The sequence below is a fragment of the Ahaetulla prasina genome, chromosome 4 (genome assembly GCF_028640845.1).
Source record: "Ahaetulla prasina isolate Xishuangbanna chromosome 4, ASM2864084v1, whole genome shotgun sequence".
In the NCBI taxonomy this organism is placed as follows: domain Eukaryota; kingdom Metazoa; phylum Chordata; class Lepidosauria; order Squamata; family Colubridae; genus Ahaetulla; species Ahaetulla prasina.
The window spans coordinates 148,426,698-148,442,322 of NC_080542.1; the positions used below are offsets into that span (position 1 = coordinate 148,426,698).

Below are 15,625 nucleotides of genomic sequence, written 5' to 3' on the forward strand. Positions count from 1 at the left end.
CAGCGGAAGGACATTGAGGAAGGAGAACCAATCAGACAGAGAAAGAGAAAAATGCTCCTCCTGTTGCACGACACTCCAGGGGAGGACCTTGGGGAAAAAAGGGGAGGAACCGTTCAGGCCAGCCAATAGGAGATGAGAGGCTACATAGAGATAAGTAGCTGCAGAAGGGCGCTTCCTGTGTACAAGACGAGAGAGAGAGAAGCTAGGGAAGGGGGAAGATTTGCTGCAGGGAGCCATTGAGAGAGTCGAAGCCACGCCTCCCCTGAGGATATAAGTGATAGGCAAATGAGCGGGGCTCCTGTGATTCAGATGAGAGGGAGGAGCTAGGGAAGACCAGTTGGCAGATGCGAGGCCACGCCCCTCCGGAGGTTATTGAGATAGGAAAAGTTAGAGGCGCGAGCGCACGCTGTTACTCTGGGTAGGATGTAAACTTGAAATTTGCCGTGGTTTTAGTTGCCCCCAATTTCTGCTGCTGAGTAAAGATTCTTTAAGGGAGTTTCACGACCGTCGTTAAGTGAATTGCCGCGATTTTTAATCAAACGGCCATTAAGTGAACCTGGCTTGCTCATTCTTTGCTCCTTGGAGGATCCCAAAAGAGCATCATGTGACCCCTGGAGACGGGGACCATCATAAATATAAGTCAGTTGCCAAGCACCTGAATCTGGATCGTGTGACCACAGGATTGCTGTGATGGTCGTTAAGTGTGAAAGACAGTACTAAGTCGATTTCTTTTGGTGCCGTTGTAACTTGGAACCTGAACAGACTGCTTTTAAATTGAGGACTACCTGTAACACAGTCATTAAGTGAATCCAGCTTCCCCACTGACTCGGCTGATCAGAAGGTCGCAAAAAGGATTATGTGACCCTGGGATGCTGTGACCGTCATAAATACGAGTCAGTTGTCAAGCATCTAAATGTTGATGGCACGACAAGGGTGCTCCGACGGCCGTTAAGTGCGAACGGTCCTGTCACTTTTTTTCACTGCCGTTGTATAACTCGGAATGGTCACTAAGTGTACTGTTGTAAGTCAAGGACCTGGCCGGGCCAATCAGCATGAGTCTTGGAGTTGGATCTAACCCTGGAAGACGGTGGGTGGATTCACTTCTAACCTTCTGAATTTTTAACTTTTATTCTTTTAAAAAAAATTGAAATAATTAAAAAAAATTTAAAAAGTTAAGAAATTTTTAAAAATTGGTATGTTTTAATTGGTACATTTTAAGCTGTTTTAAACTCTGATATTTAACCTGGACTTTCATTTACATTGATTGGGTATTTAAATTCCTTCTGTGCCTAGTCATAATTGGCCAATCCCTAATAAAGAATACAAGGGGTCCTCGACTTACGACCACAAGGGGGTCCAAAGCTTCTGTGGCTAATCGAGACATATGTTGAGTGACATTTGATGACCTTTCTTGCCATAGTTTTGAAGCGAAGTTCTGTCATTAAGTCACACGGTCGTTAAGTGAATCCAGTTTTCTCCATTGACTTTTGCTCATCAGGTCGCAAAAAGAGGATCACGCAACCCCCTTGTAACTATGACTCCAATGGCGAGCATCTAAATTTTGATCACATAATCGTGAAGATATCTGCTATGATTGTAAGTGTGAAAAATGATCCCAAGTCCATTTTTTCAGGGCTGTCCGAACTTCAGTCACTAAATGAATGGCCATAAGTCGAAGACTAGCTCTATCGGAAGTGGGGGATGGTGGAGATAGTCTTTTGATCTGATTCAAAGTTTCAGTGAAAGATTGACAGGCAGAGAGGCATTAAAACAGGGATCTCCAAACTTAGCAAAATTTTAAGACTTGTGAACTTCAACTCCCAGAATTCCTTGCAGTGGGTTGAGGAATCCTGGGAGTTGAAGTTCACAAACCATAACCATGGCCCACTTGGGAGAACCCTGACTTCAATTCAAGGTTGTTTAAGCCCATAAGAACTAAAGCTGGGGCAGTGCAACCGTGGAAGATGGAAGTCTTCATCTTACGACAACAATTGAACCCAAAATTGCCATTGTTGAAAGCAAGACAGTTGTGAACAGACTTTTGCCCCTATTTTACGACCTTGCTTGCCACGGTTCTTAAGTGAATCCCTCCAGTCGTTAAGACACACAGTTGTTGACTGGATCTCACTTCCTCATTACTTTTGCGGGTCGGAAGGTCGCAAAAGGGAATCACGTGAACCGGAAACATCACAAGCCGTCATAAATACAAGGTGGTCACCAAATGTCTTAGTTAATGACAGAAATTTTACATTGAACTGCGGTTGTAAGTTACAGATAGTCCTTCACTTCACAACAAAAGTTCATTTAGTGACCGTTCAAAGTTACGACACTTGAAAAAATGACATATGACTGTTTTTCACACAATCATTGCAGCATCCCCACGATCAGGTGATCAAAATTCAGACCCTGGCAACTGACTCATATTTATGACGGTCACAGTGTCCTGGGACCTTCTGATGAGCACAAGTCAACAGAAATTTTATTCTATTTGATTCTGTTCTATTCTAAGCTGTGCTATCCTATCTTAAAGCAGGTCAGCTGTGGGATTCTGGGAGTGGAAGTCCAACCTTCCTAAAGTCATTAACCTTTAGAAACATCTCCAACCAGCCTCTAAATTAATCCATCCTCAACTCTTGATCAACCAACTCAATGGCCAGTTTTTTTCAGCTACTTACTGTTGAATAATTTCACTTGGAAGAAAATCCGGTTAGTGTTTTGCGTCAAGCAGCAAAAAGTGCAGTTGTGTGTATCCATCCAATAAATGGAAAACAAAGATGCTTAATCCCACCATATTTTATGATTTCTGGGCTTTGTGTGCTCAGCCCAACAATGAAATCGAAGGTAATTTTATAGGTGCTAATCAAGATTTGTGGCACAGCTTACGCCAATACTGTCACATATATATGGTCTTTTGCTTATATATTTTAAAATACGTAGGTAGGTAGATTTTTGTGTTTGTATATGTATAAATATGCAAAGAATCATATATATACATATATACATACATATATGTATATATGTATTTATATATAATTATATATACTATATTTATATAAAATAATATTTATATCTACATATTATGAAAGATCACATATATATTTGTAGACATATGATCCTTTGCTTATATTTATCTATCTATCTACCTTCCTACCTATAGTATATGTAACAGAATGATTGATTTGTCATACACACACACACACGCACACACGCACACACACACACACACACACGATCCTTTGCATAAAGAGCTGAAGGATCAAAGGCGTTGCCTTACAACAGAAGCTCGAGGGGGGTGGGGTAAAAAAGCGTTTCTGGGCCATACAAAGGTTTATCACGGCAATAATATTCAGTAGTCGGGATCCGCACAGGGGCACACCGTTCTTCGCAACGACACATGGAACAAAGCAATGTTCTCATAATAAAAATAATTAAAACCCACAGAGAGGGAGAGAAAGAGAGTGACGCTCCTCCACATGACGCTGGTTTGCATTTTCAAGTAAACGTAAAAATTGGGGTTCCTTCTTGTTGCTTCAGTTAGGATCGTCCATCGGGAGGAAATCGTATCGTATCCCGAAAAAAAAGAAATATTATCCAAGCCCTTCCAGACGTTACAAAGAAATCCAGAGATTTCATTTCAGACAAAGAAGCCATCTCTCAATTTCTCAGTAACGTTCGGCCACCAGAACCATCTCAAAATTTAAAAATGGAAAACCTCGACTCGGAAGCCCATCCCACCCGTGCTCCAATCGTCTTCTCCAAACGCCGCCATGGCAAGATTCCGGTCCTGAAGAAGCCTCCTTGCTTTCAATCCTCCTCTTTCATTGAATTCGTTTTAAGTAGCTCGCACGGGATTTTATCCCCACCTTTCAATTTCGCGAGGTTTTGGCGAGGACAGGGAGTTTTTCAACCAGGGCTTGGTGGTTCATCTGGACACTGGCGATGAGGCCGTCTTCATTACCCTCAGAGCCCGTGTAGGTGATCTCCTCCCCAGCTAAGGTGGTCATGTGGCCGCCGAGGGCCTTCAGCACGGCGTTGCCGGCGCAAATGTCCCATTTTTTGATGTAGGTGACATGGATGTAGACGTCGGCTTTCTCCTGGTTCACTTCAGGCACATCGAGAAGAGATAAAACTTTGTATCCTGAGGGAATGGGGGGGGGGGGAGGAAGGGGGAAAAAAATTAAAGATTGGGAGGAAGGCCGATTTTTGGAGTGTTAGCAATATACAGCTAATTCTCCCCTTATGACAATTCACTTAGTGACGGTTCAAACAGGCCACGTCACTGAAAAAGGGGACTTAGGACCGTTTTTCACACTTCTGAGCGTTTTGCACATTTACGACTGTCGCTGTATCCCAGGATCATGCGGGTTACATTTGTTAGGGGAGTTTCGCCCGTTTTTATGACTTTTCTGGCCATGATTGTTAAGTGAATCATCACCGTAGTTAAGTCAGCACAGCCACAATTTATGGCCACAATTTGAGCCCTAAATTTATGTTGCCATGTGAGACATTTGTTAAGGGAATTGTGCCCCATTTTACGACCTTTCTGGTCATAGTTGTTAAAGGAATCCCTGCAGTCATTAAGTGAGAAACCCGGTCATTAAGTGAATCTGGGCTTCCCTATTGACTTTATTTGTCTGTCTGAATCTTAACCAGGTGATCCTCAGGGATGCTGCGACGGTTGTTAAGTATGAAAAAGGGTCGGTCCTAAGTCCTTTTTTTTCCAGGGCCATCATAACTTTCGATGGTCACTAAACCAAATGGTTGTAAGTCCAGGAGTGCCTGTATCTCAGGGCGGCCTGGCACCCCTGAGTGGCAAACAAAAGGCATGGTGGATTTAATTCATCTCTCTCAAACTTCAGGAGCTATACAGGCAGTCCTCAACCTACGACCGCAATTGTGCCCAAAATTTCAGCTGTGAAGCGAGACATTGCCTGAGTGAGCTTTGCTCCCTTTGATGGCCTTTCTGGCCCCAGTTGGTAAGTGAATCACCGCACTTGTTCCCTAAATCACACGGTTGTTAAGTTAATCTGGTTTCCTGCTTGTCGGAATATCACAAGAGGGGACCACATAACCCCAGGACGCTGTGACGGTCACAAATACGAGTTGGTTGCCATGTGAACGAATTTTGATCACGTGACCACAGGGAGGCTGCAAGGGTCGTCAGTATGAACAACGATCCAAAGTCACTTTTTCCAGGGCCGTCGTAACTTTCAACAATCACTAACCAAACTGCTGTAATTTGAGGAACTAATCATATTCTTTACCGGGCAAAAATTTTCGATAGAGATTGCGAGTTTTCCTGAATATCTCACAAATTTTCCACTTGCCCACAGACTCGCCACTCGAAATGCAACAAAAAGAAAAATCCGAATTCACTCACCGGCTCCACCGGCTTTAATGATGACTGTTTGGTTGCCAAAGCTCTGCCACGCCACCTGTTTGACTTGCCCTTCATGGGATCGCGACACGATGATGGTTGGCGTCCGCTCGTTGTAGGAAGAGCGGGGCTGAATGTTGGATCCACCGTTGACCATCGCCCAAGCTGGAAAACAGCAAGTTGCCAGTTGACGGTGTTGGTTATTGTGGCTGTAGGTCTTTGGTTATTCGGGTATTCTCCCGTATAAAATTGGAAGTGTCTTGGAGACATTTTGACGAAGTCTCATTCGTCATCTTCAGGCTGGTGTTTACTGCTTCGTGCTTCTAGGAGCAATGTGAAGCACGAAGCAGTAAACATCAGCCTGAAGATGACGAATGAGACTTCGTCGAAATGTCACCAAGGCACTTCCAATTTTACGTGGGAGAAAGCCTGAATAACCATAACCTCTGGTGGCTCAGACTGGTAAGACAGTCTGTTATTAACAGCAGCTGCTTGCAATTACTGCAGGTTCAAGTCCCACCAGGCCCAAGGTTGACTCAGCCTTCCATCCTTTACAAGTAGGTAAAATGAGGACACAGATTGTTGGGGGCAATAAAAGTTGACTTTGTATATAATATACAAATGGATGAAGACTATTGCTTGACATAGTGTAAGCTGCCCTGAGTCTTCGGAGAACGGCGGGATATAAATGCAAAAAAAAAACAAAAAAACAAAGATCTACATACAAACACCCACGAAAACCTCTGTGTGTGTGTGTGTGTGTGTGTGTGTGTGTGTGTGTGTGTGTGTATGTATATATATATATACCTATATCTATATCTGTAATTATCTTTATATCTCTAAATCTATATCTATGTACCATATCTATATTTCTGTATTTATATTATCTAAATATCCATATCTGTCTATAAATCTATATCTAAATCCATTTTATCTAAATATCTATCTACATTGTTATATATCGATCAATCAAATCTATCTACCATCTAAATATATATGTATATATCTATTACACCCACCCAGTCAGCCATGCCCACCCGCCCAACTCTATCTCCAAGGTCAACCACAGCCCTGATGCGGCCGTCCATGAAATTGGAGTTTGACACCCCTTCTCTAAAAGGATGCAAATAACCAGCTGTTTGCAAGGAGTATAAATCTTTCCATTCCCCACTGTCCCATCAGAGGTGAAGAAGCTTCTCGGATGAGAAGTGAAACATCTTAAAAAAAAAAAAAACCAAGAGAGTCCAGCTGCCTCCTGGAAAAATTACCTTTCGGACAACCATGACCTGGATGACCATGAATCTCTACAGACTTTAACCCACTTACCAGTATATCTGGAAAATGGCTTATGAATGACGCCAATGACTGGTTTCCCATCCACGGCCGCGCACACCATCGTGGTGACGTACTGGGAAAGATTCTCTGAAGGGGAAGTGGAGAAAACACCCACACGTCAGGTCCATCTTAAAACGAAGCGAACATCAACAACATTTCAGCTAGTCCTCGTTTTACAGAGGTCCACTTAGTGACTGTTCGAAGTTGCCATAGTCCTGATAAAAAATGACTCGGGACTGGTTTTTCGCCCTTACAACATCTTCGTGGTCACATGATCAAAATTCAGTGTCTCGGCAACTGACTTGTCTTTATGACAGTTGCAATATTCCAGGGGAGGGGGAATGTCGCGTGATCCCCTTTTGTGACCTTCTAATAAGTAAATTCACTGAACAACCATGTGACTAATTGACCAACTACAGGGAAGTCCCCATGGATTGTTATTTTAGTATAGTTAAGGCCATATGGAATTGACAGACTGGATTTTATCATAGATTTGATCTGTTATGTATTATCTTACTCTAGAATTTTTAACTGGAGATTCACCGAGGGTCTAGGCTGGTAATAAACTGGATTTAATATATTAACGACCATGTGACTCACTTCACAACTGCAGGGATTCACTTAAAAAAATATCTGGCCAGGGAGATCATAAACAGGTCAAAACTCACTTGGCCATTATATGGCTTGGCAACAGAGGGGTTTGGAATTTCAGTCTTGTCTTTTTTCTTCATTATAATTGATAATCTTTAATGTTTAGCTAGATTAGATAGATAAATAATATTTAGAAGGATAGACAGACAGACATCATAAATAGATAAATAATATTTAGAAGATAAATGATAGGTAGGTAGATAGATAGATAGATAGATAGATAGATAGATAGATAGATAGATAGATAGATAGATAGATAGATAGATAGATAGATTCTTCTCCGAGTTGATCTTTGATCATTGTTACCGGTGTATTCCTGAGTTGCATCCAAGGGATCGATCCACATGGTGATGCTCTCGGCTGGAACCAACTTCGGCTGGACCTGTCTCACAATGTCATCAGGAATGGTGTGGTCCCAGGAGACAACCTCCAGGTCGTTTTCATCCAAGTGTTCTTCACTGTTTATCTGAAGGGAAAGGACGCAAGTACCATCATGAAATCAACGGAAGTGCATTTATCCCGTTAGAAGAGAATAGTTGTGTACCACAGGGTTGAACTGTGACACTCTCTGAGCCTTGGGATGGGCTTGTGGACATTTTATTACCAAAGTAGGGAACATCATAAATGGAAGAAGGGAGTGAGGTTTGTGGAGAGGAGGAGGAAGAGGAAGAAGAGAAGGAGGAGGAAGGCTGTGGGGTTTTTGCTGTTCTCTGAGCTTGGAGGTTACCTTTTCAGACGTTTCATGACCTAATGAGGAAACGGCTTCAGTGTTAGAAGGTAGGAGGAGGAAGAAGAAAAGGATAAGGAGGAAGAAAAGAAGGAGGAGGTGGAGGAGGAAGGCTATGGGGTTTTTGCTGTTCTCTGAGGTTGGTGATTCCCTTGCATACGTTTCATGATCCAACTAGGGAACGGAGTTGCTTGAAAGGAGAAGGAGGAGAACTGTAGTTCTTGGTGCTCACTGAGCTTGATGGTTTTCTTGCAGATGTTTCATGACCCAACTAGGGAACAGCATCAGTGGTAAAAGAAAAGTGGGGGTTTGCTCTATTTATATAGCCCATTCTGGCTGTGACAATATTCCCCAACTGAGCCAAACAAAACATCCAAGCTCATAGAGCACCATGGACCGTCCTCCTCCTCTCTATAAACCCCACTCCCTTCTAGCCCCGATGACATTTCCTAGTTGGGTCACAAAACATCTGCAAGGAAAAATGGACCAAGCTCGGAGATCAACGAGGACTCCACAATATATAATGCATTTCCTTCTTAACGATGTCCTGGAATACAGTGTCATATTAATGTTACCCAAGGAAAGTGCTTTGAAACATGAAACCAGTAAGGCTTCCTATGGAAATGCTATTTTTGCCCCTAACTGAAACCCTTTTACAGACAGTGCCAAATTCTGTACAAGTAGTCCTTGACTTACAATTGTTCATTTAGTGATCGTTCCAAGTTATGATACCGAAAACCGTGACTTTAATTGTCTGGTTTAGTTCTGCAACCCAACAAGACAGACATAGACTTCAGAGGATCATTAGAACTGCGGAAAAAACAATGGCTACCAACCTGCCTTCCATTGAGAACCTGTATACTACACGAATCAAGAAGAGGGCCATGAAAATATTTACAGACCCCTCGCATCCAGGACATAAACTGTTTCAACTCCTACCCTCAAAACGACGCTATAGAGCACTGCACACCAGAACAAAATTTAAATAAATAAATAAAAATAAATAAACAACTAGACACATGAACAGTTTTTCACCCCGAAGGCCATCACTCTGCTAAACAAATAATTCCCTCAACACTGTCAAACTATTTACTAAATCTACACTACTATTAATCTTCTCATCGTTCCCATCATCAATCTCTTTCCACTTATGACTGTATGACTGTAACTTTTTGTTGCTATCATTAAGGGTTAAATTGCAACCTATGACCATCATTTGTGTTATAAATGTACCTTTGATGAAGGTATTTTTTTTCCTTTTATGTACACTGAGAGCATATGCACCAAAACAAATTCCTTCTGTGTCCAATCACACCCGGCCAATAAAGAATTCTATTCTAATTCTATTCTATTCTCATAAGCGTGTTTCGCACTTATGACTATTGCAGCATCCTCGCAATCTCGTCCTTTCCCTTCGGATGCTTGACAGCTGACACATACAGCAGCTGCAGCATCCCATGATCACATCATTCCCCGTTTGTGACCTGATTTGAAACCCAGATTCACTTAACAACCGGGTGACTCAGTTAACAACAGGAGATGCTTGATTTACGACAGCTCACTTAGTGGCCATTCCAAGTGACAGCAGCCCTGAAAAAAATGTGTTTCAGCGTTACAACATTTGCAGCCCGACCCTAATCATGCCATGGAATTTCAGACGCTTGGCACCGCTTCATACTTATGACCGTTGCTGCATCCAAAGGTCTTTCTGACAAGCAATGTCAAGGGAGAAGCCAGATTCATTTTAACAACCACGGCAATTCACTTAACAACGGTGGCAAGAAAGTTTGTTCAATGGGGCCGAGCTCATTTAACCAACATCTTACTTCACTGGGGGTCCTGTCACAGTCGTAAATTGAGGACTGCCTGTAGAGAAATTCCCTTAGCCAACATGGCAAGAAAATCCATCAAGTGGTAGAAAAGAAATTTCTCGCTCAGCCATAGAAATTGGGAGCACCGTTGCCGTCGTAAATCGAGGACTAGTTGTATTTTCAGAACGGTCCCTTTTGGGAAACTCACCAGATGGGCCAGGTGTTGCTTCACTTTGGGATAAAACGAAAGACACCTGATGCTACGGCAATACGTAGCAACGGGCGGGTTACAACGGTGTGCAACTTCTGCTTTTCGCTTGCCCCATCCCGATTTGTGGTTACATTGCACAAACTGGGACGTTGTTGTGTAAGTGACATAAAAGTGAGACCGCACCTTCAATGTTGATTGAAATTCAAACCTCCGGTTTCTAAACCGGCAGCCAGCTTCCCCTGGCAAGCCTGCCTGGCTGGGAATCATGGGAGCTGAGCCCCACCCAGCATGGCGGGGTGGGAATGACAGGAGTTGAGCTCCACCCAATGAAAGCACTTCGGCTGGAGAATACTGGGAATTGTAGTCCACCCAAGCTTCCCCTTGCATGCATGGCGGGGTGGGAATCATGGGAGTTGAACTCCACCTGGCTTTTCCTTGCATGCATGGCTGGTTGGGAAATTCTGGGAATTGCAGCTCACTCAGCTTCCCCTTTGCCTTGCTTGGGAAAAAGCCTCCCCTGCAGGGATGGCCTCCGCCGGCCCTTGGCCCAACCGGGCACCCGCGGGTGCCTCCGTCTTCCTGACACCGCACACACACATAGAGGGAGAGCGGAGGATGGGCTTTGGAGTCCCCCTCTCACCTGCACGTCGGGGAAGGCGGCCTTGAGGAGGAAATACATCTTGCGGTTGGAGAGCTGGTCGCCGCTGGTCATCTTCTCCTCGGCCCCTTCGCGGGTCTTGCCTTTAGCCCGGGCGTGGAGCACGTTTCCTTCGCGAACCCGCCGCACCTCGGCCCCGCCGCGGACCGCCGCAGCCACCGAAGCCGCCAGCAACTCCCGCAAGTCCACCAAGCCGCCGCCGCCGCCGGCCGGAGCGGGAGGCCCGCCCAAGACGAACGAGGCGAAGCGGCCGGCTAGGAAGCCCGAGTAGAGATGGTAGAGCACGGCCAGGCCCAGCAGGCAAAAGACGGCCACCCCTAGTGGGGAAAGCCGGATCCCCATCGGCGCCATGGCCGCCTTTTTTTACCTCAGAGCGGAGCCATGGCGTTTCAGGGGCGGCGCGGGGCCTGCATTTCCGGCGCGCGTATCAACGCCGAGACGTCACTTCCGATTCTCTTCCCAACGCCTCTGAGGTTTTCCCTCATCTCGGGGGCCAGGGCGCCTCAGCACCGGTGAGGGGCCTGCGTTTTCGGCGCGCGCATCCGAGCCAAAACGCAACTTCCTGTCTTTTCCTCAACGCGGTTGACGTCCGTCGGGAGCTCCTCCTCCTCATTCGACCGCGTCAGGGTTAGAAGGGTGATAGAGGGAGCAGGGAGAGAGCGGCCACTTTACGGAGGGAAGCGGCGGCGGGAGGTTTGGTTCGCTTCCGGGGGAAGAACAACGGAAGACGTTGGCCAGGCGTCGACTTCCACAATTGGGAAACCTGTTCTGCCTTTTTTTTAAAAATAATAAATTGCTGGCGGAATAGATTTTTTAAAACGGTTGTAAAAGTTCAAAGCCGAGAAGAGCATGGGGAAAATATGTGTATGTGTGTGTATATGTATGTACACATACACACACACAGATATATACATACACATATACACAGGCATGTGTATATATATATATATATATATTTATTATTATTTATTTATTTAATCATATTTCTATACCGCTCTATCTCAAGCGGTTACAGCCAAGTAAAAGTTACAGCCAAGCAAAACATACATATAAATACAAGTTAAAACCCCAATTTAAAAAACTTATTAAATAAGGCCGAATATTAAAACCACAATAATATAATAAAACCCCATTAAAACCAAATTTAAAATTTAAAATTCTAGTCCAGTCGTGCGCAGATAAATAAATGTATCTTAAGCTCGCGGCGGAAGGTTCGAAGGTCAGGAAGTTGGCGGAGTCCTGGGGGAAGCTCGTTCCAGAGGGTGGGGGCCCCCACAGAGAAAGCCCTTCCCCTGGGTGTCGCCAATCGGCACTGCCTGGCTGACGGCACCCTAAGGAGTCCCTCCCTGTGAGACCGCACGGGTCGGTGGGAGGCAATCGGTGGCAGCAGACGGTCCCGTAAGTAACCCGGCCCAATGCCATGGAGCGCTTTGAAGATAGTTACCAAAACCTTGAAGCGCACCTGAAAGGCCACAGGTAGCCAGTGCAGTCTGCGCAGGAGTGGTGTCACATGGGAGCCACAAGGGCGTGTATATATATATATATATATATATATATATATATATATATATATATATATATATATATATATATATATATATATATATATATATATATATATATATATATATATATATATATATATATATATATAGGTCTTTGGTTGGGTTTTCTCCGTGTAAAATTGGAAGTGTCTTGGCGGCGTTTGACGAAGTCTCATTCGTCATCTTCAGGCTTCAGCCGTGCTTCTGGGAGCAAGAAGCACGAAGCTGAAGCCTGAAGATGACAAATGAGACTTCGTCGAAACGTCACTTGAGAAAACCTGAATAACCAAAGACCTACATACAAACACCCGTGAAAACCTCAGAAAACAAATATATATATATGTAGATCTTTGGTTATTCGGGTTTTCTCCCGCGTAAAATTGGATGTGTCTTGGCGACGTTTCGACGAAGTCTCATTCGTCATCTTCAGGCTTCAACCGTGCTTCTGGGAGCAATGTGTGATTGCAGCTGTTTCTTCCTTTTAACTGCTAGTGGGGTTTGAACTGATTGGGTGGGAGCTTGGCTGTGCTCTGATTGGATGGGGTTTTGTGCTCTGATTGGCTGGGGTGTGTCCTGTTTGGGTGGGGGCTTGGTTGTGCTCAAATTAGTCTGAGTTGCAGGGGATCTGAGCTGGTGAGCTGGACTGCTGCTGTTTGGCTTCGTGTTCGTGGTCGTGCTACATCTTCGTAGTGGGTGTCAGTCTGCTGCATGTATGGATTGGAGGGTTTGAAATGGCTAATGTTGCAGCTGCGGTCTGGCTTCTGGTCCTTGGTGGTGCTTCCTGATCAGTGTGGGTTTGGGTGTGCTTCTGGGTGGATGTGTGGTGGTGACATCCTGTGTGGACCTCGTGAGTGTGGGTCTGGTGTCATTCCTCGTGTTAGGGACATTTGTCAATAAGGCAGGTTTCCAAATGGCTGGTAGGCGGGAGGTATCATCTCGTTTGTTCATGCTGTGTGGCGTTTTCTATCTCAATGGCTTCTCTGATTATTCTGTTGTTAAAGTGTTCAGTTTTGGCGATAGTTCTGGTCTTTTAAAGTCAATATAGTGTCCTGTGACTTTAAAGTGTTGGACCAGGAAGAAGTTAGTTCCTCTTTTTGAATGAGTTCTTGTGTTCTTCAATCGTGCACTTATTCTTCTGTTGGTTTGTCAATGTATGATAGAAAAACGCCCACACAGCATGAACAAACGAGATGATACCTCCCGCCTACCAGCCATTTGGAAACCTGCCCTTATTGACAAATGTGTCCCTAACACGAGGAATGACACCAGACCCACACTCACGAGGTCCACACAGGATGTCACCACCACACATCCACCCAGAAAGCACACCCAAACCCACACTGATCAGGAAGCACGACCAAGGACCAGAAGCCAGACCGCAGCTGCAACATTAGCCATTTCAAACCCTCCAATCCATACATGCAGCAGACTGACACCCACTCACGAAGATGTAGCACCACCACGAACACGGCCAAACAGCAGCAGTGCAGCTCACCAGCTCAGATCCCCTGTATATATATATATATATATATATATATATATATATATATATATATATATATATATATATATATGACATACATATATATATATATACACACACATATGTAGACAGATATAGGCATTCACATATATGTATGTATATGTAGGAATAATCATAAGACACTCCCCCCCCACCTTCAGAGAAGGTCAAGCCATCCCTGCCTCCCAGCCAGAATGGGCTCAAGTAACACCAGTTAGAAGACTTGAGACAGGCCAAATGGACAGGATTCAGGATAGAGTTAGAAAACACATAGAATTTCCATTCCCCAAGGCGAAGAAGCCTTGACCCAGACCACCACCCAGGAAACAAAATAGGGACAATTAGAATACAGAATCTTGATCTAATCAAACAAAATTTTTAAATTTTTAAATTTCTAGATGAATTTTAATCGGCTTTTAGATTTTAAATGTTTTTTTAACATGTTTTAATGGATTTTAGATTTTAAATGTCGGCCAACTGTATAATAAGTTTTTTAATTTTGTTCTTAATTGTATATTGTTTGTGTTTTATTTGGCTGTAAACCGCCCTGAGTCCTTCGGGAGAAGGGCGGTATAGAAATCTAATAAATAATAATAATAATAATGGTTGGTGCTGGCCATGCAGGAGGTGACACGAGGCTGGCTCTGGGGGATTACAAATGCTTCTTTGCGGGAGGGGGTCTTTCCCGCTGCCTTGAAAGAGGCGGTGGTGAGACCTCTCCTCAAGAAGCCTTCCCTGGACCAGTAAACATGTGGTAGCATTCAACCTTCCCAGCAACCTGTCCATGTCCTCGGGAGTCACAGGGTCAAAACTATTCCAAACAGTCTCAACAAGATGAGTCTCGAAACTCTCGCCTGGATCTATCCAATTTTGGTCCAATCCATCCTGAAGCTGAACGATTTTATCGTATAGATAACCGTTAAACTCCTCGGCACGCCCTTGTAATGGGTCCTCCCGCCCCTCCTGTTGGAGGAGAGAGCGGGTTACCCGAAACAGGGCAGCCGGGTGCTTATCTGCCGACGCAATGAGGGAGGAAACGTAAGAACGCTTCGCATCCCTCAATGCCACTAGGTAGGTCCTACTATAGGACCTAACTAGTGTCCGGTCAGCCTCAGAACGGCTGGATCTCCAGCACTCTCTAGGCGTCTTCTCCAGAGCCTGTTTGTGTATACATATATGTATATGCATAAATGTGTATGTATATGTACTGTTTCTATGTGTCTGTCTGTCTGTCTGTCTATCTATCTCTCTATCTATTATCTATCTATTATCTATCTATTATCTATCTATTATCTACCTACCTACCTCTATATATTCTATTGGCATCCTTCAGTCTCAAAAGACTATGGTATCGTGCTCTGGAAACAGCATCTCGTGTGGCTAAAAAAGGCCAATTTGAGAGTGGGAATCCCTTCCACACTGAGGGCAGATACATTCTGTCCCCTGCTCAGCCCCTAGATTTCGCTGGTTCCGGGACTGCCTCTTTGCCTCAGCCTGCCGAACAAATGTCTCTTCGAATTGGAGGAGGCCATGCTGCGTCTTTAGCCTCCAAGCTGAAGGATCGGAGGTCAAGCTTTCCCAGTTGTTAACATCCATTCCCAGGCTCCCTCTTGCAGATCTCCTTATATCGCAGCTGAGGTCTCCCTCTGAGGCTCTTTCCCTGCACTAACTCTCCGTACAGGAGATCTTTCGGAATCCGACCATCAGCCGTTCTCACGACATGCCCAAGCCAGCGTAAATGTTGCTGTTTCAGTAGTGTATATATGTTAGAAATTCCAGCACGTTCCAA

At 44.4% G+C, this 15,625-nt stretch overlaps 1 protein-coding gene across 1 annotated transcript; it reads right to left on the minus strand.

Moving 5' to 3' along the window:
* Nucleotides 1-3,323: 3,323 nt before the first annotated feature.
* On the minus strand, nt 3,324-11,309 carry BPNT2 (3'(2'), 5'-bisphosphate nucleotidase 2). Its single transcript, XM_058184277.1, has 5 exons — nt 10,753-11,309; nt 7,670-7,829; nt 6,704-6,799; nt 5,381-5,542; nt 3,324-4,138 (listed from the first exon to the last, which is right to left on the minus strand). Exons 1-5 carry the CDS (start codon nt 11,119-11,121, stop codon nt 3,867-3,869), a joined length of 1,059 nt encoding a protein of 352 aa, XP_058040260.1. The 5' UTR covers nt 11,122-11,309; the 3' UTR covers nt 3,324-3,866.
* Between the last annotated feature and the right edge of the window lie 4,316 nt (nt 11,310-15,625).